This window comes from Pleurodeles waltl, chromosome 6, assembly GCF_031143425.1.
Source record: "Pleurodeles waltl isolate 20211129_DDA chromosome 6, aPleWal1.hap1.20221129, whole genome shotgun sequence".
Lineage (NCBI taxonomy): Eukaryota > Metazoa > Chordata > Amphibia > Caudata > Salamandridae > Pleurodeles > Pleurodeles waltl.
Window position 1 is genome coordinate 1,457,982 of NC_090445.1, and position 27,143 is coordinate 1,485,124.

Consider the following 27,143-nt stretch of genomic DNA (forward strand, 5'->3'; position numbering starts at 1 on the left):
AATGCAACACCCAGACAAGCCTGCAAGGAACAAGCAGTGGATTCCTGAAAAGGAAGACCTGTGGAAGAAGGGGACCAAGTCCAGAGGTCACAGAAGAATCCAGTGGGGGCAGGAGCCACTACCCACCCAGCTGTGGTTCCAGGAATTGGTCAACGGTGGGACAAAGACGGTCAGGAATGCAGCCGTTGAGCAGGTGAAGAGTTCCTGGAGGATGCAGTGGACGTCCAAAGCCGGATGGATGATTGCTGTCGGTCAGTGGAATGAAAAAGCCACTAACATGCCTTGTAAAGGCAGAAGTCGCAGTGAAGCAAAAGTGGAGCTGCAGGGGACCAGCAAGGTCCAGGAGGACTCAACCCATGTGGGGAGTCCTAGGGTCGCCATCAGCAAGGCAGAGAGTCTACAGAAGAAAATGCAGCCCCCACAGGAGACCTCCCGGGACGAGGAACCAGGAGTTGCAGAGGAGCCCACACCTCACACCTTGAGAAAGGTCCCACGCTGCAGGAGATACACGCAGAGGGCTGTGCGTCGCAGGAAGGAGTGCTGGGGCTATAAGGAGCCTGAAGATCCCTTGGAGGAGATGCCAACAAGCCTTGGTAGCTAGAAGAGACATAGTGCATGGGGGTACTGTCCTGCATGGGAAGGTAAGGGCTTATCTCCATCAAAGTTGGACAGCTGGCAGGGAGGACCAAGAGAGCTACTGTAGACCATCACCGGTGATGCGGGATCCACGCAGCTCAGGATTAGTGGAGATCCAGGCAGCCTGTCGTCGTTGCAGTTGGTGCCTGCGGATGCAGGGGAGTGACTCCTTCCCTCCAAGGGAGATTCCTTCTTCCTTCTCATGCAGACTGAAGACTTGCCACCCTCAGAGGATGCACAGCTGGGTAAATGTTGCAGAAGCTGGAAGGAGCCGTGGAAACAATGTTGCAAGCCGAGTCTTCTGGATGCAGATTGTCGGTTCCTGGAGGGTCCAGTTGCGGTTCCAGTGGCTGCGCGTGGAAGTAGAGGTTGCAGAGGAGTCCTGCTGGAATCTTGCAAGTCGAATAAGAGGACCCAGCACAGAGAGAGAGAGCACCCCTAAATAGCCCTGAAAGGGGGATTGGACACATAGCCAGGTGACCAACTATCAGGAGGCTGCTCTGACATCACCTGCCGGACCTGATGCTCCCAGAGGTCTCTGATAACCTTGGATTCAAGATGACAGAACCCAGGGACCCTCTGGGGGAGCTCTGGGCACCACTCCTGGGGTGGTGATGGACAGGGGAGTGTCACTCCTCTTTCCATTGTCCAGTTTCGCACCAGAGAAGGGACTGAGGGTTCCTGAACCGGTGTGGACTGGTTTACGCACAGAGGGCACCAAATGTGCCCTTCAAATCATACCAGTGGCTTGGGGGAGCTACCCCTCCCAAGCCAGTCACACCTGTTTCCAAAGGGAGAGGGTGTTACCCAGCTTTCCCACAGGAAATCCTTTGTTCTGCCTTCCTGGGCTTGAGCTGTTCAAGCAGAAACCTGTCTGAGGGGTGGCAGCAGCTTGGGCTGCCCGGGAAACCCTAGAAGGCTGGTGGTAGCAATGCTGGGGTCCTCAAAGGAGCCCCCAGAGTGCACGGAATCATACTTCCAATACTGGTAACAGTACTGGGGTAAGATTCCACAATGTTTGATACCAAGCATTCCTAGGGTCGGAGTTACCATTATGTAGCTGGACATAGGTAGAGACCTATGCCCAGTACACACATACAGTGGTGTCCGTGCACTCACGAAGTCCAGGAAAATGGATCTGGAGTTTGTGAGGACACCTCCGCTAGTGCAGGGGTGCCCTCACACACAGGTACTTGCACCCTGCCCTCTATGGGTGACTTACAGTGACCTGGTGCAGTGACCAGTAGTGAAAGGGTGCATGCACCTTTTCACGCAGGCTGCCGTGGCAGGCCTGTAGACACATTTTGCATGGGCTCGCAGGGGTGGCATAATACATGATGCTGCCCATGGGGATCCCCCGGTACCCCAATGCCCTGGGTACGCAGGTACTATATACTAGGGACTTACAAGGGGGCACCAGTATGCCAAATATGGGGTGTAAATAGTTACAAGTAATTAAGTTTGAAGGGAGAGAGCATAATCACTGGGGCCCTGGTTGGCAGGATCCCAGTGAACACAGTCAAACACACTGACAACAGGCAGAAAATGGGGGTAACCATGCCAAGAAAGAGGGTACTTTCCTACAAGCACTCATGTTCTTCATTGACAGGACAAAAGCATTCCACAAGTCCACTCAACTTTTTGTTGTCCATGCAGCACTGCAGAGAGGACAACCAATTTCCAAAGCAAGTATTGCGGGGAGGATTATAAATGCATTCCAATGTGTTATGCTAAAGCTAAGCAGGGGCTCCAGGTACCTCCCAGAGCACACTGCACATGGAAAAATGGGGCGACCGTGACTGATATGGATAACACGGCCCTAGCTGACATACGTAAGACAGCAACATTGTGAACACACACATTCACTCAATGCCACTTTGTGGATATATTCCCTTCTCAACAAGCTATGGTTAGTCAAACAATATTCAGTATACTTTCTCTAACATCTGCCCACTAACTGCTGCTGGGAAGACACTGCTTTATAGTTGATTCAAAGCATGCTTATCTACAGCCACCCATGCAATGAACAGAATATGTTACCATGGAAGCATCGGGCTGTAGCCTGCAGTGCTGTAGATTCACATACACCCTTCTTCGCCATAAGTGAGCACTGACAGCCTCTGTGCGTTTTATCACTCAGTATGTACAATGCACAGGGCATATATTTACATATAAACACATCTTTAATCACCACATTCAGTCCAATCTTTCTTTCTCTCCCCTGAAGGAAAACAATCTAGGGATGCAGCCAAGGCCCATGCGCATTGTGTTCTAAGGGAGGAGTCTCTCTAACTCTTGTGTCTCGAAACGTCCTCAAAGAAACGCAACTTGTAGTGTCCAGACGCAGCACTAGATGCCCGGAGTATGCTAAGCATGTGAATCTACAACACTACACGCTGTGAAAAGATGCTTACAAGGTAAGTAACATATTCCTTCTCCTTGGGCAGCCTCACCTTGAGGCCAGGCCATGCAGCGAGCCTACTGGATCGATATATGTGTGCTATCTGCAGCACGGCCAGCAATATCTTGCTGGAGGTTCCAAAAGAATTGTGGGCCTCCCTGGATCAAACCATTCAGGATACCACTAAATATGTCTCTCGTGCAGGCCTAGATACTACAGATTGAGACGAACAGTCGGCACCAGTGTGGAGTTTCGTCACTGTGCATGGATGGAGTCCATTGGGTTTTACGTCTACGTGCATGCATCCCTTACAGGTATGCCTTTTGATGAATCCAGTCTACTTGGTAAAAGTACTGCCACCACAGCAGTCGCCCCAGCCCTTTGTGGCCAAGGAAGGGGATAAGCCGTGCTGGCCCCTTGGGCACCTGTTTTCCGAGTCTCCCTCCCTTGCAGCATCAGATGCCAAACAGCTTTAGTTTGTCCTTAACAGCCCATATCCTTCCCGTGGGGAGGCCGGGTAAAACTGTTTGCCCTACAGTGGCAATCCATTACACCTGACAGATGCGTCCTCCACGCCGATCAGTAGGGCTCAGCCCTTCCGTTCCCATATGTTGCGCCTCAGCTTCCTCCTACAACAGTGCAGCTCCATCATGGGGAAAGGTCCAGGTTCTCACAGACAACACAAACAGCATGTGGTACTGCAACAACCTCTTTTCTGCACAAACTGTTGCTGAGACCGGGATGGCCTTCTTGCCGAACGTTGTGACTCATTAACATGTTTGTCAGTCCATTAGCCTCCGAATGTCTTTGCCCTGCCTCACCCCTCAAAAGTGGCAGACAGGCATTATTAGTTGGGCCCCAAGAGAACTTTAGGCTTTTGCATTGATTTATACCAAAGACCACTGAGCGGGTGGGCAAATCTTCGTGGGGTGGGGTTCTGTGGGGCAAAGAAAGGAACAGCTGTGCAAAGAGGCATCTGCCAAGGTGGATAGTCCGTAGCAGTAAGAACAGCTACGTTCTGGGCACAATGCAGCCTTCTGAAGGGCTGAGAACCCATTCCACCACGGCTAAAGCTGCCACTGCATTGGTATACAGGGTGTGTGTTCTTGACATCCTCCAGGCCACGCCATCACTTCAAGGGCGTAACGAAGCCAGCATGGAGCTGCCCAGCACCACTTCGTGGCGCGCAGCAGCACTATTGAGAACATTTTCAGGTCCAGTCTGGCGCTTGGAGAATATTCTAAAGGTGAGGGATCTGCAGTTCGATAGATTGTTCACCAGTAAGAGCGTTACCTAAGCTAAGTAACGTGTTCGACTTGCAGGGGTTCCTTAACAGACCTACTCCCTCACAGACGCATTACTTCATGCAAGGGCACCTCCAATGACTCTTCTGAGCTGTCAGCTCTTTCCCTCAGAGCAGGTTCCACGCTGCAACCCCTGGCAGACTAGTTAACGTTTTCCAGGTTACTGATGCAAGCCTGACAAGAGAAGTTGGTCGTCAGTACCCCAACAATGGAGCTCAGAGGAATCTCCCAGACGTCGCTGGTGTGCGACCCACGCTTGAAGTCAGGAAATCTGGGCACCACGACTGGAAATGCCTGTCCCATGTTACACCCATGATGCATGACGGCACTTACGTATCCCAGCCGATCTGTGACCACTCGTGGGCAGCTCTGGTATTTACACACAGACTAGTTCATCCTTTGTCTTTGTTACAAGCGTGAGCGAGGCATTCAATGTCGATCTGCAGTGGGTTTCCTTACCTTGAGCAGCTGCCTGCAGTCTCCTTGTGTTCCAAAGGACAGAATAACTCCACAGACCTCAGACAGCTCTGTCTCCGCTCCGACTCCCCGCCCGACAAGCTGCAGCTTCTTCCACCAGACTGGCAAATCTCTTTCACCAATAATCCGTCATCATCTCACCGTCTCAAGTTCTAACCCTAACCCCGGCTCAGTAAGGAGAATAGCAGTCCAGTCTTTGGACTTCAGTCCTGGATCTTGACTTCCTCGGCGACCTCTTGTGGGTGCTTTGTCAGAAAAGAGAACAGCCTTGAATGACCAAGCGGCCGATGAGGCCAGACTTTTATCATTCCTTAACTGACATGCTAATCCAACCATGAGGTCTGCTACTTTTACATCCTGGCTTCCCATCCAGTCCTGGGGCATATTTCCTGCATGTTCACACATGATCAGTCTCTGGTCAGTCCATGTGAGGAGGCCTCTCACAGCTGCCTGTCCAGCTTGTGCCCCAGAGAGAAATTTTAATTAACTCCAGACCAGGAGGCCCTGACCCTCATCCAGCAGAAAGGGAGCGATTGTCCCAGCAGAGGGAGTCTTAGCTAAACACAGATGGGAGCGGGTGCCTTCCCCAACCCACCAAGCTTCTACAATAGGGAGGGTCACATGGGAAGCGGGAATGTCCAGCACAACGGATACCAGCTCAGATCACATAAAACACAGCATCTCACGTCCTCACCCAGTGAACCCACTGGCTCTGAAAACAAACGTCAAACTTACGACAGATACAAGAAGAACCCAGGTAAGGGAGACTGCATAGACATCACCAGGAGGGAGCTCGTAGGCAGGCCTCCTAAAGGTTACAAGGGTACAAGTACCCCCAATTATAGATTAATGCTGCCACCATTGTCAATCTATCACAGCCTGGGTAGAGAGGGCAGGAGCAACTCTCTGTAAAAGAGGACTGCAGTGTGCGAGCCCACTAGACCGCAGAGCGAAGCTGTACGGTCTCAGTCCATGTTAACAGGGAGACCCTCAGTGGACGCGTGTGATTGTCATATTCACTGAGGTAGAGCCCAAGAAAACCTACCATACTTTCAAGTGACCCGCCAGGAGACCAGCACAGGACAGGGAAGTACTCTCTCCCGGACTTCCTGTCCCAGCACCAGGATCACCAAGCAACTGACTAGAAGACTACAAACCATCCAGAAGGCGGCAGCCAGACTCCTAACATCCCACACAAATCTCACATCACACCACACCTCAGGGAACTGGCACTCAAAACACAAACACACTCACTTCAAACTCCTCACACACACATTCAAGGACCTACCCAACTCAAGCCCCCCTTCCTGAACAGTCGCATCTCCTTCCACAACCACCCAGACACCGCCACAGGACTCCCCCTCACACACATCCCATGCACACACAGAACCAGGCCAGGAGGACAGGCCTTCGCTTGCATCGATCGTAAAGTGTGGAACGACCTCCCACTCCGTATCAGAGCTCCTCCTCGCTTCTTGATCGCTGCAAGAACTTAAGACCTGGCTTTTCAATTAACCAACCTATTATAGACACACACACCTGCTCTGCCCCAGGATACCCTCACGGGTCATAGTCTGCTTTACAAATACGCATCGCTAACACCGAGGAGAGTAAGGAATGTGAGGTTGGGGCTGAGTGATGGGGCGGAGTCAGGGGCTGGTACAGGTGGGTAGAGGTTATGTCATAGAACAGACATGGAGGTGTCATCGGCTGGTGCATGTGGGTTCAGGATATATGTGGAGTCAGGGTGTTTTGTTGGATCCTAGGCAGAGCTGAACGTAGACCACCTGGCGGCAGAACGCCTGTGTGAGCGTAGGAAGTATCTAAGATTGGTAACTCTAGAGTTTATAGCTGAGTGGTGAATCAGGGGTGGTGTCCTCCCCTCTCTCCATCGCCTTCTCTTTGCTTCTCATACTGCATCTTTATTGTTGCGATTCACAGCGGCTGTGCACTACTTCATCAAGGATTGCCCATTTAAAATGAGTATGGTGTTTTTCTGGTGTATGCATTGTGTGCAGGGTTTGTGTGTGGTATCTGATAGTGAATTGTATGTACATGGTGTATTAGTAACTGCTCGGAACCCATATTGTGTGTGCATAGATTGCGTGTGGTATGTGGATGGTACATATTTGATACATGCGTTGTATGCCCATGGTGTATCCCTAGTGGTGAGGGATGCGCGTTGTGTGCATGGTGTATGCATGTGTGGTATATGCTTAGCATCTGCATTGTGCCTTTGGGTTATGTGCTTCGTACATGCAGTCATGTGTGGTGCATGCATGGTCACATGCGGTATGTGCATGGCCCATGATGCTCCTGTGCTGTGGTAATAGTCACAGAGGCAGGTTTAGAGCTGCTGTGGCCGCGAGCTGCTGTTTGGACTTCTTACACCCCCCACCACCAGAGTGTAGAGTAATTAAGTATCCGCTAGTCGTGTATTCCACCCCCTCAACGCACTGCACTCCATTGCTTTGTAGTGAAGTCTGCACTCAGTCCAGAACACATTTGCAAATATATGAGAGGAAATCAGTGGATGTAGGAGAGTCAAATCAAAGAACAAATTAGAGTTAATGATTCTTTTATTTTTATTGAGCATGATGTGTACCATTATTTTTCAGGGTGACTTGGGACCCTTTGGGGCCGCTGGTGAGCTGGGCCTGGTCGGTGTGCGGGTGAGTACTGCTTGCATGTGTCAAGGTTTGCTTCTTCACACACCACATGTCAGTGTTCACACTGGGCCCTTGGTCATTAGAGGATCATGAAGGCATGGGGTGGACCATGAGAGGGTTCAGGAAGCATGCATGTGTGAGAAAGGCAACAGAATTACCCAGTCCACCCATGGAGCAGTGTCTGGTCATGTTCGCTCTCAGGTACTCACTAAGGTGTATCAGCATCGCCCCCAATCCTACTGAGTCCTTTGGACTCTGCTGCAAGAGAAGACTAGACTTGTCAGTATCCGTGCTGCAGGATACAGCAAGACATCTGAGTAGTGTCTTGGCGATGAGACATGACGCGGTGTGTCTCTCATGCGGGACGCTCCACGTGGCGTGAGTGTTGCCACTGCATGAGGTGACACAAGACGTGCATGTCTCTTCTTCTTCTCATTGTGACATGAGCCATCAGTGTCTGCATCACGTGACACGTGGCGTGAGTGTCTCTACTGCATGAGGCGACACAAGACATGCATGTCTCCTTCTCATTGTGACATGAGACATTTGTGTCTGCTTCACGTGGCGTGAGTGTCTGAAGGAGTCTGGATGTGATGGAAGTTATGATAAATGCAACAAGGTCCTGCTTTTTGACACATTTGTTTCCACTGCAGGGTGAGACCGGACTGGAAGGAGACAATGGACCTGCCGGACCGGATGGGCTGAAGGTAGGAGACATAGAGATGAGACCTGGTGAGAGAGTATCAGAGCACCAGGGAGTGACAGGCACCAGAGAGCAGCAGAGCCCTAGTATAGACTCCTGCATCAGGGAACGGTAGAGGCCTCAGAGAGCTACAGGTGCCCCATAGAGCATCAGAGGCCCCAGGAGCATCAGAGGACCTAGGAGCGTCTGATGACCCAGAGAGCTACCAGGGCCCCAGAGACCTTCAGAGCTCCCAGGAGCATCAGAGGCCCCAGAGACAGTCAGAGGGTCCAAAGAGTTACCAGGGCCCCAGAGGTGCCAGAAAGCATCAAAGGCCCCAGAGAATGTTAGAGGCTTCAAAGCATGTCAGAAGGGTCCAGAGAGCCTCAAAGGGCCCAGACAGCAGCAGAGGCACCAGGTAGGGGCAAAAGAACCAGAAGGTGCCAGGGTCCCTGTGAGCAAAAGAGGCTGAAGAGAGCGTCAGGCCCTTAGCAGCGTCAGAGGCCCCAGAGCACACCAGAGGCCCCAGAGAGTAGCAGAGGCCTTAGAGAGCATCAGAGGCCCCAGTAGCAGCAAAAAACACCAGAGGCTCAAGAGAGCAGCATAAGCCTTAGTGAGTGCCAGAGGCCCCAGAGAGCATCAGAGGCCCCAGAGCGTGTCAGAGGCCCCAGAGAGAGTCAGAGGCCCCAGAGAGCGTCAGAGGCTCCAGAGAGAGTCAGAGGTCCCAGAGAGCGCCAGAGGCCCCGGAGAGAGTCAGAGGCCCCAGAGAGCGCCAGAGGCTCCGGAGAGAGTCAGAGGCCTCAAAGAGCATCGGAGGACACAGAGAGAGTCAGAGGCTACAGAGAGCATCGGAGGCTTTAGAGAGATTCAGAGGCCTCAGAGAGCATCGAAGGCTTTAGAGAGATTCAGAGGCCTCAGAGAGCATCAGAGGCTTCAGAGAGGGTCAGAGGCCCCAGAGAGCGTCAGAGGCTCCAGAGAGCATCAGAGGCCCTAGATGCACCAAAGAACACGAGAGGGACCACAAAGCAGCAGCGGCCTCTGAGAGCATCAGAGGCCCCAGAGCATGTCAGAGGCCCCAGAGAGTGTCAGAAGCTCCAGAGAGTGTCAGAAGCTCCAGAGAGCATCAGAGGCTCCAGAGAGAGTCAAAGGCCACAGAGAGCCTCAGAGGCCCTAGAAGCACCAAAAAACACGAGAGGGACCACAGAGCAGCAGGAGCCTCTGAGAGAGTCAGAGGCCCCAAAGAGCATCGGAGGCTTTAGAGAGATTCAGAGGCCCCAGAGAGCGTCAGAGTCCCCAGATGCACCAAAGAACACGAGAGGGCCACAGAGCTTCAGAGGCCTCAGGGAGAGCCAGAGGTGAAAAAGAGTGTCAGAAGCACCAGAGAGGTGCGGAGGCACCAAAGAGCATCAGAGGCAATAGAGAGCCTCCAGGTAGCAGGTAGTGACCCCACTCAAGGAAGCAGGCTGACGCCATGGAGATCCTCAGACTTTGAAAGCTCTCAACCTAGCTCCGGGGAGCACACACACCAGATAGCATTATCGCTGAAGAGAATGTCCCAATGCTCTGTAATGTGACTGATGAATAGAAGTCACTCCATTCACAACGCCACTGGGAAAGCACAGCCCAGCCCAACAAAACTGAGTCATTGATTGAGCAGCCCCCCCTTCATAATATCACTGAGTGAGCAGCCCCCCTTCATAATGTCACTGAGTGAGCAGGCCCCCTTCTTAATGTCATTGAGCGAGCTTACCCCCTTCATAATGTCACTGAGTGAGCAGCCCCTCTTCATAATGTCACTGAGTGAACAGCCCCCTTCATAATGTCACTGAGTGAGCAGCCCCACTTCAAAATGTCATTCAACGAGCAGCCCCTTCATAATGTCACTGAGCGAGCAGCCCCCTTCATAATGTCATTGAACGAGCAGCCCCTTCATAATGTCACTAAGTGAGCAGCCCCGTCCTAATTTCACTGAGCGAGCATCCCCCGTCATAATGTCACTGAGTGAGCAGCCCCCTTCATAATGTCACAAAGTGAGCAGCCCCCCTTCATAATGTCACTGAGCGAGAAGCCCCCCTTTCATGTCACTGAGTGAGCAGCCCCCTTCATAATGTCACTGACTGAGCAGCCCCCTTCATAATGTCACTGAGTGAGCAGCCCCCTTCATAATGTCACTGAGCAAGCAGCCCCCCTTCATAATGTTACTGAGTGAAGTATTACTGTTTTCAAATCCATGTCTGATCACTACAATGGGGCTTGTGTTGTCTTAGAGTTTCTAAAGATCTTACTTCTGCCATAGCTTTAGTGTAGATGTGTCCCTGGGCACCTAATGATCCTGTCCACTCTCCTAGTCACTACCAGGTGACAAATCTCCTACCCCTCCTGAATGTCTTCTGCAGGTTGTACCTCTATTGACGTGTCTCCATGCTCCTTCTAGAGGTCTGCTTCTGTGGTTATATTCAGATGTGTGTCTGAGACCTCTCAAGAGGTGTTTCAAAGCTCCCTTTGTAGATTCTCTTCTGCAACCTTGCCAGATGTGCCACTATTATCACTTTCAAGAGGTACTTCTGTATCTTCTCCAGATGCGTTGTTATTCTTCTTCAATAGACGTATTTCTGTGAACTCTCCAGATCTGTCTCTACAGTCGCTCTGCAGAACTGCTTCTGTAACCTCTACAGATATTGCAACGGTCCCTTGATCTAAGTACTTGTTTATCCATGCCAGATGTACGCTATGACCCCTCTACAAAAGTGGTTCTTTTTCTTCCCTTCAGATGTGTTGGGACTCTCTATAGATGTTTGTAGCATGTATGGCTGTAGGTGCACATGCTGTGCATACTCCTGCTCGTGTTGGACTTGTGCATTTGAGGGTTGTTTTTCTTTGAAGAAGTCTTTCGAGTAACAAGATATGTTGTCACCCTTCCCTTAGTGGGGAATGCGCATGGGCACCGACTCCATGTTGGATTGTTTTTTTTCTGCCTTCAGATTCGGATGTTCACCAATAGAGCTCTGAGATAATTGTTTTTGGCCCCAGCCTTGTTAGTTTTCGATAAAGACATGTCAGCATAATCTGTCCTCTTCTTACAACCCTTTGTGTCTCCTGCTTCTCACATACTTTCAAAAGCATAGACGACCAACACTACTTCACCCCCCAAGATGCTGCAGGCCGCTGCATGCCGTTTGGGGACCATGCACTTTCCTCGAGCCCTAAACACAAGAGAATGCATGCCAGAAGAGGGTGATGGAATTGCCCCATTGCAGTTCCTATATCTGTGGTCAGACCATCATAAAGTCTGTAGCTTGTGTCTCTCTCCTGACCATGACAGTAGCTCCTGTGGGTTCTGCCCACCTTCCTTTTGTTGCAATCCTACGGTATTGAAGGAAAAGGTGTGGGGCTCATCTCAAGATGCACCCCCAGCATAGTCCGAGACTCCAGATATCATCAAGGAAAAAGATACCTGCCCCAAGGAGGAAGAAGAGGCCAGTCCATCAGGAATCTGGTAGCTCAGGTGACTGCCAGTCTCAGATCTGTTTTTGTGTTCAAGTCTATCAGACTACAGGGAGGTACAAGACACTGAGCCTAAGCTGAAGACCACTGACACTCGGACGAAGACTATGCCTAGTGCCGTAAGTATGCCATACAATGCAGAGACCTATGACCCCAAGCACAAACGATCTCGTGCCAAGTTAGAGCACTGCTACCATGAGAGTTGGGCATCAAGCCTGAGCATGCACCCACCATTGCTCCACCACCATTGGGCTTCCGTTGGCACCAGGACAAGGCTTTGGAGTCGTCCAGCGCTCCATCCACGGGCATCAAGCCTTGCACTTGCCAGTGGTGGTGAGCATCTCACTAGCACTTCAAGATGGCACTAAAGGCACTGGCAAAGCTGGCATCGAAGCTCCTGGTAATACCTGAATTCTGGTCAATTGCAAAACCCTCATCAGGAGCCAAGGAGTCCGAGGTCCAGATCGCACCAAGGCTCCAGGATTGACTTGAGCTCAGGCTGAAGCTCATCCTTCTAGTGTCCTCCTCAGTCGACAAGATGGACTCTACATCACCAGTTTCAAACCCGAGGTCCAGCTGCAGTTTCTCAACTTCAGCCTCAACAGGGAGCATCGCTTTGTCCTGCAGGTTCTTGAGATGCTCAAACCCTTGGTGGCTCATAAACCTCTGCACTCAGAAGATCGCTTATGAAGCAAGAGCACAAGGCGGAGGTATACCCACCTGACCCAACCAGCCTCAGTCCTACTAAAAGCAGCAGCTGGCCTTCCACCAGCAAGCAGGTAGGGGCTACACCAGGGTGCTGTTAGGGGCACCAACAGAGGGAAGTGCACAAGTGGGTGTCTGGCAAATGAGCATGTGACATGCCCGATCACACGTCACGTGTCGATGGAAAACTATACAATTTCTTCTTTCATTGGATGGAAAGCAGACCGACCAGTGGGTGTTAGCAGTGGTTGGCCATTGCTACTGCGTAGAACTCCTCACAACTCCTCCCAGCATCCCATCCGGCACGCATGCCCTCAGCAGAGCTCATCTTCGCCTCCTCAAAGAAGATCTCCTAGCACTTCTCCAGAAAGTCCCAATAAAAATAGTCCCTCCACACAAAGAAGGGGCAGAAATGTACTCCCTGTAACTTCTCACTCCCAAAATGGCAGATTCCTCAGGGCCGTCTTAGACATCGGGCCATCTTAGACATCGGGCCTCTCAAGAGACACATCCTGTTGGAAAATTTCCATATGACTGCCCAACATGATGTCATGCTTTTGCTCTGACTAGGCAACTACATGATGGTGCTCAACTTCAAGGACGCTTACTTTCTCATACCCATCCACCCTGCACACCAACAGTACCTTCGTTTTGTGGTAAGTGGGCCTAACTACCAATTCAGAGTACCTCCTTCCATGGTCACTGCAGGCTTCATGGGTGGTCACAAAATGCACAGCAGTGGTGGCAACTCACTTGCAAAAGGGGGGGTACTGTTGTCTTCCCCTACCATGTCAATTGGCTGACCACTATCAATATCAGGCAGCAATCAATCAAACATTTATAGAGCACGTCAAAATCACCCGTGAGGTTCTCGAGGCACTGAAATGCCTCACTCATGCTCCAGCTGGTTTCTCCCTGCTTCTCTGCCAGGGATTCACCATAGATGCCACCAAATCCCACCTCCAGTATCAACAGATTCAGCCCTTCCATGGGTTCCTACTGCAGGCAGATACAGAGAATGGAGATGGTGGCATCATGCTTCACTGCTGTGCCTCGCCAAGCTCCATATGCGCTCCTTGCAATAGTGCCTCATGGGGGCAATGGTCGCCAGCCGATGATCACTGGGAAGATCTGGTGTTGGTGAAGGCCACACTCACAGCTATTACCTAGAACTGTTTGCTATACATCTAACCTTCTAAGCCACCTTCCAGCTCCTTTGAGGGAAGGTAGCCGGATAGACATCACCACCACCATGTTCTACCTTTGGAAACAGGGCAGAAACACACTCTCCGCATCGCCCTGCTCTTGGGATTTGCATTTGCTATCCACTGTGACATGCAGCTTCTAGCAGAATATTTCCGGGGTGTAGACAACTGGCTTTCCAATCCTGCTCAGCCTGGACACAACAAGTCCATAGTGGGAACTTCACCCACAAGCCCTACAAAGTACCAATAGGTTGATCTGTTTGCCATCCCCCAAAATGCAAATGGCATCATTTACGAGGTGCTTGTGGCACACTGCGCCACCAGAGGGTCATTTTTTGCGTGGCTTTTGATGACCTTGTAAATATGGCTCCGTTTCACGCATACCACTGCATGAAATTGGCGTTCCGTGGGTGTTGCTTGGGGTGTTTCCACGCAACACCCATGGAACCCGAAGGAATCTGGTGCATTCCCAGATTTACAAGCCTGGGAATGCCTCGGATTCCTACATCACACCAGAGGTGGCATAAAAGTGACACAACGAGGAGAAATATCTTTATTTTTCCCTGTTGTTTCATCTTTTTTATGTGTGCTGCATTCTGCAGCACACACAGAAAGAGAAAACAACTTTGTGATTGTTTTGTGCAGTAAGTTGCCCCTTCCTGCACAAAAACAATCATCCCGCAGCGCCGGCACTCTTGCACTATGGTGCAAGGGTGCCTATGTTGGTGCACGGCAGCAAGTTGTTCACCAGCGCAGGGGGAGAGGACAGAAATGCACTGTATCTTGTAGATACGGCGCATGTCTGCCCTTTCCCGGTGGCGCAGGGCATCAGCAAGGCTCGTGCTGTGCCACCTTGCAACACAGGCCTTGTAAATGAGGCCCAAAGTGTCCAGCCTTCACCTCCAGATGCCCACAACCACAGTCCTCTGGAAATGCACTCTGGGTGAATTGTCAGTTATCGTTGCATATGCGTTCCGCCTCTGACACTTCCACCTGGGCCAGATACCTATGATACTTCATGATTTTGGAAAAGCTGCAGTTTAGACCAGATCATCTCACGCAGTGAAGGCCAGATCAGACATCAAATCCCAGACAATTCAGCCACGCAATCTGTCACCTAAGGTCTTAGAATTTGACTGTTTATACCTCCCACGGGCATAACGTCAGCACCAGGATACCTTCCCGGACGATAGTGCTCTCTACATATCTCCATAACATACCAACAATGTATGAACTTTCTATGAGAAGCGTGCAGGCAACCAACGCTGCAAAGTGGAAAAGGTTTGTTCAATACTGCATTGCCGAACAGCTAGACCCATTAAACACCAGTGCCCAGGACATCCTCTGTGGTCTCCTACATCTGCATTAGTCAGGTCTTGCCTATACGGCTGTACGCCTACATTTAGATGCTGGGGCAGTTTACATGCAAAATAGAAGCCTTTACCCATATTCAGGAGTCCAGTAGTCAAGGCCTTCATGGAGAGTCTTAAAGGGGTTCTGCGCCCTAGAATACCCCTAGCCCCGCATGGAACCCCAACACCGTCCTCATGAGACTCATGGTGCCATCTTTTGAATCTTTACATCCATCCACCTTCTAGTTCCTGTCCGGGACAGTAGCTTCCTTCATGGCCATTACTTCCCTCGTATGCATTCATGAACTACAGGAGCTCCCTCTAATAAAGCCATTCATCCAGGGTGATAAAGATACACTTGTTCTCAGAGCCTCTCCAAGGTGGCCTCCCTTTCCCTCTTAATCGAATGATAGGGCTCCCAGCCTTCTTTCCCCGGCCTTACTCAGTAGCAGAAAGAGCGTCACTCATGCTAGATGTCCGAAGAGCTGATATGTATCACATGGACAGGACCACATCTTTCCATAAGCCCAATCACCTTTGCAAAGCCTCAGAAAGGCCACCACATCTCTTTAGCTGACATAGCTGTGCGGATCGTCAAGTGTATCTAAGCTGCTGCCACAAAGCCAAGAGAGTCCTAACTGTCCCACCTACAGCACACTCCACCCACAAGAAAGGCAGCCACGGCTCTCGTAGGCAACATCTGCACAGCGGCCACCTGGTCCATCCCACACATGTTATCCAAACAATATCATGTGGACATACTGGGCCACCAAAAGGCTATAACTGGCCAAACAGTCTTAAGGACTTTATTTCGGAGATCTGCATAAAACATACGCTAGCCGCCACTTCATGAGGGCACTGCTGTGCAAAGCAAGTCCAGGCACACGTGCAAGAAAGGGAGAATATTACCTAATCTGTAAGGGTCAGTTCACAACATGCAGAGCTGTGGTAGGAAGCTGGCCTGGTGTGTGGTGGGTGCCTGAGGTACTTACACCTTATACCAGGTATCCCCTAGTAGTGAAGTGTAGTCAGTGTCTAGAAGCCAGGCTCTCTCTAGTGTGGATGAGCAGCCAAGGCTTATCTAGGAGACATGCGAAGCTCTTGCAATACCACTGTAGTCACACAGCACTTACACACATGGAAGAAAACACTCAATTGTACAAAAGCTAAAGGAACTTTATTTTTGGTTACACAATACCACAAAGTACTAGAAGGGCAACGCTCCAATAGGAGGTACATAATACACTAACTGTATACACTAGAAATCAGAAATAGGCATAGAAAAGGTTAGAAAACAGTGCAAATGTAGATAACCAATAGTGACCCTAGGGGGAGCCCAAACCATACACTAAAAAAATGGAATGCGAACAAGGCACCCCCACCTAGGTAAGTGAAATGAGTAGAGGGTAACTGGGGGTACTAGAAAACCACAGAGGTAAGTAACACAGTACCCCACTGCAACCAGTAAAGCAGGAGTAAATCACTGGATTTTCCCCAAACCACCTAAAAGGAAGGAAAAGAAGAAAAGACACCCAGAGTAGCCTGCAAGAAACCAGCGGTGGATTCCTGAAGAAAGAAGACCTGTGGAGAGAGGGGACCAAGTCCAAGAGTCACAGTGGAGTCCAGGAGGAGTAGGAGCTACTACCCACCCAGCTGTGGACGCATGAGTTGGTCGACGGTGATGAAGAACAGGTCAGCACTGCAGCCCTGGAGCCGGGGATGAGTTCCAGATGGGCACAGAAGAAGTCCCACGATAAATTGAAGATTGCAGATGGGTGTCTGTGCAGGAATTCCACCAACAAGCGTTGGCAAAGGCAAACTTGCTGTTAGTGGAAAAGTGGAGCTGCTGGGCACCAGCAAGGCCCAAGAGGACTCAACTCAGCAGGAGGAGTCAGAGGGGATCCTCAGCGACACAGAGAGTCCACAGAAGCAGAGGCAGCACCCACAGGATTCCCACAGGATGGAACACAGGAGCTGCAGAAGGAGCACATGCAGCACACAGAGGGGTCCCACGCCGCAGGAGAACCACACAGAGAGCTGTGCATCGCCGGAAGGAGTGCTGGGGGCTGGAGCTACATGTCGCCTGAAGATCCCTTGGAGGAGATGTAAACAAGCCTGGGCAGCTGCAAGAGATGTCCTACATGTGAAGGCAAAGGTTTACCTCCATCTAGTTGGACAGCTGGCAGAGTGGACCAAGAAGACTACTCTAGACCACCACCCGTGATGCAGGATCCACGCAGCTCAGGATGAGAGGAGATCCACACATCCAGTTGTCGTTTCAGTAGGTGCCTGCAGATGCAGGGGAGTGACTCCTTCACTCCAAGGGAGATTCCTTCTTTCTTCTTCTGCAGACTGAAGACACGCCACCCTTAATGGATGCACAGCTGGTGGAAATGCTGCAGTTGCTGGCAGGAGCCCTGGAAACAATGTTGCAGAAGAGTTCTTCTTGTAGGCAGAGTGTCGGATCCTAAATTGGTCGAGGCGCAGTTCTGGAGGCCGGAAGTCAGAGTGAAGGTTGCAGAGTAATCCTGCTGGAATGTTGCAAGCCGAATCTGAGGACCTACCCAAGAGAGAGACCCTAAATAGCCCTGAAAGGTGGATTGGTCACCTAGCCAATTACGCACCTATCAGGAGGGGGCTCTGACGTTCACTGCCTGGTCTGGCCACCCAGATGCTCCCAGAGTTCTCTGCCAACCTTGGAATCAAGATGGCAGAACCCATGCACCCTCTGGAGGGGCTCTGAGCACCACCCCTGGGGTGGTGATGGACAGGGGAGTGGTCACTCCTCTTTCCATTGTCTAGTTTTGCACCAGAGCAGGGACTGGGGGTCCTTGAACTGGTATGGACTAGTTTATGCACGCAGGGCACCAAATGTGCCCTTCAAAACATACCAGTGGCTTGGGGAGGCTACCGCTCCCAAGCCAGTCACACCCATTTCCAAAGGGAAGGGGTGTTACCTCTCTCTCCCAAAGGACGTCCTCTGTTCTGCCTTCTTGGGCTTGATAAGATCAAGCAGCAGGAGGGCAGAAACCTGTCTGTGGGATGGCAGCAGCTTGGGCTGCCAGTAAAACCCTGTAACACTGGTGGTAGCAATGCTGGGGGTCCTCTAAGGAGCCCCCAGAGTGCATGAAATCATACTTCCAATACTGGCAACAGTCTTGGGGTATGATCCCGACATGTTTGATACCAAACATGCTCAGGTTCGGAGTCACCATTATGTAGCTAGACATAGATAGCGGCCTATGTCCTGTACGCATGTAAAATGGCGTCCCCGCACTCACAAAGTCCAGGAAAATGGGCCTGGTACACACAGGTACCTGCACCCTGCCCTCTGGGCTGAGAGGGCCTACCATAGGGGTGACTTATAGTGACCTGGTGCAGTGACCTATAGTGAAAACAGGTGCATGCACCCTTTCACGCAGGCTGCCATGGCAGGCCTGCAGATACACTTTGCATGGGCTCCCATGGGTGGCAGAATAACTGCTGTGGCCCATAGGGATCCCCTGCAGACCCAATGCCCAGGGTACCTGGGTACCACATACTTGTGATTTACATGGGGGGACCAGTCTGCCAATTGTGGGAAGAAAAGGGTACAGTAACCAAAATGTACAGGAGAGAGCATAACCACTGGGGTCCTGGTTAGCAGGAACCCAGTGGACACAGTAAAACACACTGACAACAGGCAGAAAATGGGGGTAACCATGCCAAGAAAGAGGGCACTTTCCTACAGCTGTACTTTCACATATGCCCATCCTCCTCCTCAGAAGCCCATGTTCATTGCAGATCACATCTACTATTAAGTAGTTAACGGTGGACAATGCGTACAGTGCACCATGCTACTCTCACTTGACATTCCATACACATTCCCACCCACCGTGCAGAAACCAATCTAAAATAGAGTCACTGGTCATGCGCATTGGCCACTGTGGGAGGAGTCTCATGACTTGAAAGACTTCTTTGAAGACAAACAACTTGCAAACATCCAAACCCAACACTAGATGGCAGGTGTATGCACAGCATGTGAATCTACAGCACTACAGACAGATGCTTACAGGATATGTAGTATTTTCTGTACTTCTGTATCCACCCCAGATGTGGCTCCCTCTACAGATGTGTTTGTATATATCTCCAGATGTGTCACTGTGCTCCATCTAGACATGTGCTTTCGTATGCTCTCCAGATGTGTCACTATGTCCTGTAGAAATGTGATTTTGTATGCTCTCCAGATGTGTTACTATGCCTTTTACAGATGTGCGTCTTTATCCTCTCCAGATGTGCAACTATGCCCAGTAGAGATTCTGTACGTTCTCCAGATGTCACTATACTTCCTATGCAGCTGTGTTAATATAAAATGTCCAGATGTCTTGCTTTGCTCTAAGTATAGATGGAATTGCATGACCTTTCCAGATCTGTCACTGTTTCCTCTACGTATGTGAGTAGGCTTCTGTTTTCTTGTCCTCCCCAGATGCGGAACTCAGCCTCATAACAGACTCTACTTCCACGGATGCCCTTTGTTTTGTATTATTTGTTTGTGTGTCTTCTTCAGATCTTGTTCAGATTTTTCCCACGCGTGCTTCAGTAGCCCCTCTAGATGCCTCTGTTATCTTCCTACAGATATTTCTGCCTATCCTCCAGATATGCCACTCTTCCCTTAGATATATTCTTTCCAGATGTGACACCGTTTATTAACATCTGTATTGTTTCCAGGCAATATTTCTATCCATGCACAAGTCTGCTTCTATGTGACACCCTCCTCGCTACTGCAGATGTGTCCTCGTGCCCTTCTCCTCTTCGGAGGTGATATTCCCATTACAGACATTTGTTTCTGTCTCCAAGCTCCCTCCAGATGTGCGTCCATATCCTCGCCATGTGTGAGACTCTACTACTGATCTACCCAGTTTCCTTACCAGATGAGACACTAGACAGCTACAGAGCTGCTTCCAGTTCCTTCCCCACTCCACAGCCCTACAGATGTGGTGGCCCTTCTGTACCATCACCAGCTGTGACTCTCTCCTCCTCTACTGGGGCACTGCGGTTTATACTCCGAACGTGGCACTCCATTGCCCTCCAGCTGTGCCCCCTTCTCTAAATCCTCTCTGGGTGTGCCCCCTTCCTCTCTCACAGATGTGCCCGTCTAGAGGGGCATAGTGGGTTGGCTGCTGCCCTCCAGCTGTGCCCCCTTCTCTACATCCTCTCTGGGTGTGCCCCCTCCTCTCAAACAGGTGTGCCCCTGTCTAGAGTGGCACAGTGGGTTGGCTGCTGCCCTCCAGCTGTGCCCCCTTACCTACATCCTCTCTAGCTGTGCCCCCTCCTCTCACACAGATGTGCCCCTGTCTATCGTGGCACAGTGGGTTGGATGCTGCTCACCAGCTGTGCCCCCTTATCTTCATCCTCTCTAGCTGTGCCCCCTCCTCTCACACAGATGTGCCCCTGTCTAGAGTGGCACAGTGGGTTGATTGCTGCCCTCCAGCTGTGCCCCCTTCTCTGCATCCTCTCTGGGTGTGCCCCCTCCTCTCACACAGATGTGCCCGTCTAGAGTGGCACAGTAGGATAGACGCTGCCCTCAGCGAGTGCCAGTTGTTGGACTGTCTGCAGGGATTCATCCCTCATCTTTGGGGTGCTTGATGTAACCCCTCTCCCTCTTCTGTGCCCTCTTGGCTTCATCGCCCTGGCTGGGCGCTCCTTCCTTCCCTTGTCCAGAGGTCACCATCGCCCTCGTCTGGAGCGGAAGAGCACTTTCTTCCACAGCGACTGCACTCCGACCCTGTGCTCTCTCTGTGGTGGAGCCAAGAGCAGGCGCCCCTCTCCATAGGCTGAGGGATGCCCCTGAAGAAGGTGACTGCTGTCGGGACACCTGAGTACCCGGGCCTGCTGTGCAGGTCCAAGTCTTGTGAACCAGTGGGCACTGGAGGACGGCTGCCTGAGCCCTCGAGGTGAAGCCACCTGGACGGCCCGTGGTACCCTGTCCCCCCAGGCATATTCAACTTACCAAGTGGTACATGTCACTGAAGCCGATTTCGGAGGGAGCCGGGTCGAACCCCAACAGCGATGCATGCACCGGCTCGGCAGTGTGTTTGCCAGTGACTGTCACGGAAGTGCCCACATTGACTGGTGTTTGCAACAAGGCCTACTGCTGCCTTCACGCACAGGATCTGCTGAGCATGTGAAGTGGAGGGCCCAGCTAGCGGCGGGTGCGGTTCCAAAGTTTCTAAGCTATGTTGGCCTCACCCATGCTAGGCCCACTTCTGGAGACCAGAGCAGGTCACCTTGCCGGACTCAGCGCATATTTATACTTTTTGGTGCAAAACTGCACTAAGTTTTCCATCAAAAAGTTTAGCACTGGCTTAAACCATTCTTGAGCGCCCGCCGGGCACCATATTTATGGAATGGTGCAAGCCGGCGCAAAGGGTAGGCTAGCGTAAATAAAATGATGTTAGCCGGGTGGGGTTGGCAGTATGGAAGAATGGGGTTTTTCACCAAAATTGATCCTAGGCAGGTTAGAATAAAAAAATTACTCTAACCAGCCTAGCGTAATTTTCTGGCACAAAACCATCCAAACCACATGGCTCATGTCTTAAACAAGACAGGAGTCATGCCCACCACCCCAGTGGCCAGCACAGGGGACCAGAGTCCCCGGGGCATGGCCACTGCACTCAGTGCCATGTAGGGGGCCCATTTCAGGGCCCCAATGGCACTTTAAAAAACAAAATACTCACCTGTACTTACTTATACTTACCTGGGATGGGGTCCCCCATCCTCTGCTGTCCCTCTGGTGTGGGTGAGGGTGTCCCTGGGCCTGGGGAGGGCACCGGTGGGCTTATTCCATGGTGTTCCACCATGGAAATAGGCCCACAGAAATGGTGCAAAGCAAGCATTGCACCATTATTTGACTCCTCCCCCCCCATGCGTGATTTTAGCACAAGGAGATAAGTAAGGCGCTAGGGCCTTAGAGTCGTTTTTTGCATGGGAACGCCTACTCTGCACCTCATCGACGCAAAGTAGGTTTCCACGTCCAAAAAATGACTTTCACTCCATAACTTTGGCGCTAGACGGATCTAGTGCCAAAGTATGAATATGGAGTTAGCTTTGCACCAAATTTGCGTTAAAAAAGGTGCTAATTCGGCACAAAACAAGTATATGCCCCTCAGCTCTGATACTGGCTTGGCCTCCTGGTGCAGAAAGAGATCTTTCTTGGTCCTCACAGGTTTGGGCAGAATTCTGTTAGATCCCAGAATCTCCGGCCCTCTGCTGAAGGCACATTTGTTGAGGAGTTGCTATACGCTTTGAAGAGTGGGTGGGATGTAACCACACTTTACGCACCAGGGCACTACTTGTTCACAGATGGAAGATCTACCCACTCTCAAGTCTGCAATTTTTCCAGTAAGGAGGTATTTTTAAGGGTGACAGATGCCTCTGACAAACCTGTACAGATGATGTCAAACATGGTATCACCATGTCCTTCCTGGCAAAGTCCATCTGTTAAGATCTCTTGCCCAACCTGAACCCTGCTTGGAAGCCAAGAAATTGGTGGGTCTTTCCATGTTGCAGATGGTGCAGCTTTCTGGCAATTTAACAGATCTGAGAAAGGGGGACATTTCCGGGCTATCTGGGTGTTCTGGGCTAGCTCTGAGATGAATGTGTCTTTCTGGCTTTGTAATTCTGGTCATTGTGTTTCCTGGCAGGGGGACAAAGGTGAACCTGGGCCGGATGGAGAAAAAGGAGAGCGGGGCATGGTGGGGTTGCAAGGAAAGGATGGACCCCCAGGATTTCCCGGAAGCACAGGTGTCCGGGTGAGTTCAAAAGTATTTTTCATTTAATCTCATAGATGTCTTGCACTCCTTTCCTTACACTTCCCTCCCACCACTGATCCTCCCCATGCTCCTCTCTCACCAGAGCAGGCGTTAAAAGGAGGCTGCCATTGTTTTCAATGGGCCTTAATAGGCGTTGCAGGATTAGCGTCAACATTTTTTAATGCTAATCCTGCAAAGCTCCGAACTAGAGTTAAAAATGTTGATGCTAGTTCCCCTGACTACTGCATGGTGCACCTTACCTTAGATATGGCGTACACATGGCGGCATTAGGGGGCGCTAAGGGGCGCAAGAAAATTGGCGCTGCATTGGGTGCAGTGCCACTTTTCTTAAATCAGGGCGCTACTGTCCGCAGTACAACATACATAGGGAGGACTCTGTAACAGTCTCTTGCTCATGATTGGATGGCAATATTGTCTGTCTGTGTTCCCTGAACCTTATTTGATGGTTTTCCTCTCTCCTCTTGTGTTTGACCCACCCCTGGAACATTTCTCCTTTACATGCTTTTGATTGGATGAGTTGTACACTTCCACTGCTGACTTGATGGGACTGTTTTTATATTTTGCTTGTAGCGCTCTGCGGGATTGCATCACTTTTCTGGCTGTCCTCCTCCCCTTGCTATGGCCTGGATCCATGTCAGAGCACGAGGAACTATTTTACATATTAAAAGTTTACACAGTGTACATATAACATGGTGTAAAAGAGGATCGCCAGCCGCCGTCATAGCGTGAGGCAGTCAGCACCTCCTTCCCCTTCCCGCCCACCACAGACGCCCCCTGAGCCCAGAAGCCTGGCTGCCAGCCGAGGCGAAGACCTGGATCCCTGGAGAGAGTACACAAGCGGCTTCATCCCATCTCTACACATCTCACCTCCTCCCCTCTCTACACATCTCTCCTCCCCTACACATCTCCCCTCCCCTACACATCTCTCCACCTCCCCTCTCTACACATCTCTCCTCCTCCCCTCTATGCACATCTCTCCTCCTCCCCTCTCCACACATCTCTCCTCCTCCCCTCTCCACACATCTCTCCTCCTCCCCTCTCCACACATCTCTCCTCCTCTCCTCTCTACACATCTCTCCTCCTCCCCTCTCTACACATCTCTTACTCCCATCTCTACATATCTCTCCTCCTCCCCTCTCTACACATCTCTCCCCCTCCCACACATCTCTCTTCCTCCCCTCTCTACACATTTCTTTTGCTCCCACTCTCTACTGTCTCACTTCATCCCATATCTACACATCTCTCCTTCTCCCACCTCTACATATCTCTCCTCCTCCCATCTCTACACATCTCTCCTCCTCCCACCTCTACACATCTCTCCTCCTTCCATCTTCACACATCTCTCTTCCTCCCCTCTCTACACATCTCTCCTCCTCCCCTCTCTACACATCTCTTCCTCCCATCTCTACATATCTCTTCCTCCCATCTCTCCCCATCTTTCCTCCTCCCATCTCCACACATCTCTCCTCCTTCCCTCTCTACACATCTCTCCTCCTCCCACACATCTCTCCTCCTCCCATCTCTACCCATCACTCCTCCTCCCATCTCTACACATCTCTTCCTCCCATCTCTACACATCTCTTCCTCCCATCTCTACACATCTCTCCTCCTCCCATCTCTACACATCTCTCCTCCTCCCATCTCTACACATCTCTCCTCCTCCTTCCATCTCCACACATCTCTCTTCCTCCCCTCTCTACACATCTCTCCTCCTCCCATCTCTACATATCTCTCCTCCTCCCCTCTCTACACATCTTTTCCTCCCATCTCTACATATCTCTCCTCCTCTCCTCTCTACACATCTCTCCTCCTCCCATCTCTACACATCTCCTCCTCCCCTCTCTACACATCCCTTCCTCCCCTCTCTACACATCCCTCCCTCCCTCCTGAGCAGGCTTTTGGGACCCTGTAGAAGACTCTTTACTATTTTTCCCTTTGGATGTCTCAACACTGTTCCCCTGGGGAGGCTTTATGACCCCTTTCTTTTGGTCACCCCCTGTGGAAGTCTTAGTCACCCTAGTCTTGACCCAATGGTCCGCCTTCTTTCCCAATTCTTGGGGAGAAATTGGTCCTAGGTCTACCAGATGTTGATGCAGTTTATCATTGAAACAATTACTTAACAGGTGTTCTTTCACAAATAAATTGTACAGCCCATCATAATCATTTACACCACTGCCATGAATCCAACCATTCAGTGTTTTTACTGAGTAGTCAACAAAATCAACCCAGGTCTGGCTCGAGGATGTTTGAGCCCCCCTGAACCTAATTCTATACTCCTCAGTGGAGAATCCAAAGCCCTCAATCAGGGTAGCCTTCATGAGGTCACAGGATTCTGCATCTTTTCCAGAGAGTGTGAGGAGTCTATCCCTACACTTTCCAGTGAACATTTCCCAAAGGAGAGCACCCCAGTGAGATCTGTTTACTTTTCTGGCTGCACAAGCCCTCTCAAAAGCTGTGAACCATTTGGTGATGTCATCACCATCTTCATATTGAGGCTGCCCTCAATGCTTCCAGAGTTGCTGGACTCTCCTGTGAGAGAAGCAGCATCTCTATCACTTGTGGAGACATGGTTTGAGGGACCCTGTTCTCCCTAACTAGGACTGGAGGTGGGAAATCCTCCACATCACTAGCTTCCCCCTCTGTGAGGGTATCACCAGAGGGGTTGTTTTTAGCCAACTCTGCCAAAAGCTCCTGGAGCTGTACTTTGGTAGGGTTTGAACCAGTTTTAATCTTTTTGAGTTTGCAGAGAGACCTTAACTCTGACATCCTAAGATGCAGGTAAGGGGTGAGGTTGAGTTCCATCACTATCTCTTCTGCATTAGACATTATGGGGGTCATTACAACCTCGGCGGTCTTTTAACAAGACCGCCGAGGGACCGCCGTGCGGAAGACCGCCACTAGTGGCGGTTTGCCGCTCGGCGTATTATCACCGTTGGCTGCCCTCCGTCGTTGTTCCGATGGAGAGCCGCCAACAGCCATACTTGCGGGCGGCGGGGAAGTGGAGGTTGCTCCACCGCCACGCCAACAGAACACCGCCCAGCTAATCACGTCCTGTGATTCTGCGCAGCGGTGTTCTGTTGGCGGTGTGGTGTCGGCGGAGCTGCCCCCATGGCTCCCGTCCCCTCCCGGTGGATCAACGGAACAGGTAAGTCGATCGTCCGTTAGGGGAGGGGGGTGGGGGGGTATTGTGTGTTGTGTGGGTGCATGGGGGTGTGCGTGTGTGTATGTAGGGGGTGTGTGAGTGTGTGTATGCTTGCGGGTGTGTTGCGTGTTTTGGTAATGAGTGCGTGTATGTCTGTAGGTATGTCTGTGTGGAAGTGTGCATGAATGTGTGAATGTCGGTGTACGTGTCTGACTGTGTGTGTGGATGTTGGCATGTATGTCGGTGTGTGTGCGTGTATGTGTGTTGGTGGTGCCTGCGTGCGTTTCGGGTGTGTATGTGTAAGGTAATGTCGGGGCTCGGGGTGGGGAGGGTGGCCCTGCCACCTTTGGAGGGTGGCAGGGGTGGTGGGGGTGTAGGGGAGGGAGTCGGGGTGGGGGGTGGGTTGAGCCCCTTATCAGTGCCAGGGAAGGAATTCCCTGGCACTGATAGTGCTTACCGCCATGGATTTCATGGCGGTTCCTACCCTACCCTGGCAGGTCAAAATACCGGCAGCAGTATTGTGACGGCCGCCGGGCTGGAGACCCAGGTCTCCAACCCAGCGGGCGGAACGGAGAAGCGGCAGATGACCATGGCGGTAACCGCCATGGTCATAATACTCAAAAAAAGACCGCCAGCCTGTTGGCGGTCTTACCGCCGCTTTAACACCGTCCGCCAGGGTTGTAATGACCCCCTATGTTTCTAAAAGTTGGAATACTTTTTAAGAATCTAAAACTATCTCTAGAACTTAATTCAACCTTATACAAAACTTTTAAACTCTAAAAGACATGCTAACAGGGACTAACACAAGGCCCTAGCAGGACGTTTAAAAATTTAGAAAAATAGCTCAAATTTCAAAAATCAGTTTCTAATGACCATTTTTGGAATTTAGTCGTGTGATCAGGTATTGGCTGAGTAGTCCAGCAAATGCAAAGTCTTGTACCCCACCGCTGATCCACCAATGTAGGAAGTTGGCTCTGTATGTACTATTTCAAAGTAAGAAATAGCATGCACAGAGCCAAGGTTTCCCCTTAGAGGTAAGATAGTGGCAAAAAGAGATAATTCTAATGCTCTATTTTGTGGTAGTGTGGTCGAGCAGTAGGCTTATCAGAGGGTAGTGTTAAGCATTTGTTGTACACACACAGGCAATAAATGAGGAACACACAAATACAATTCAAGGTGCCATAACCAACATGGCCACCACTGTCTGACTGGAGCTGTAGAGATCTCCGATAGCCTCATGTGACATAACCAACATG

At 51.0% G+C, this 27,143-nt stretch overlaps 1 protein-coding gene across 1 annotated transcript in view; it reads left to right on the forward strand.

The window, feature by feature from the left end:
- The window catches only part of COL27A1 (collagen type XXVII alpha 1 chain), a 1,169,012-nt gene that overhangs the window by 845,364 nt on the left and 296,505 nt on the right, over window positions 1–27,143 (forward strand). The window contains exons 35-37 of the mRNA XM_069236924.1: window positions 7,437–7,490; window positions 8,141–8,194; window positions 22,618–22,725. Of these exons, the coding sequence (XP_069093025.1) occupies window positions 7,437–7,490; window positions 8,141–8,194; window positions 22,618–22,725 (216 nt within the window). The remainder of the gene's footprint in view (window positions 1–7,436; window positions 7,491–8,140; window positions 8,195–22,617; window positions 22,726–27,143) is intronic.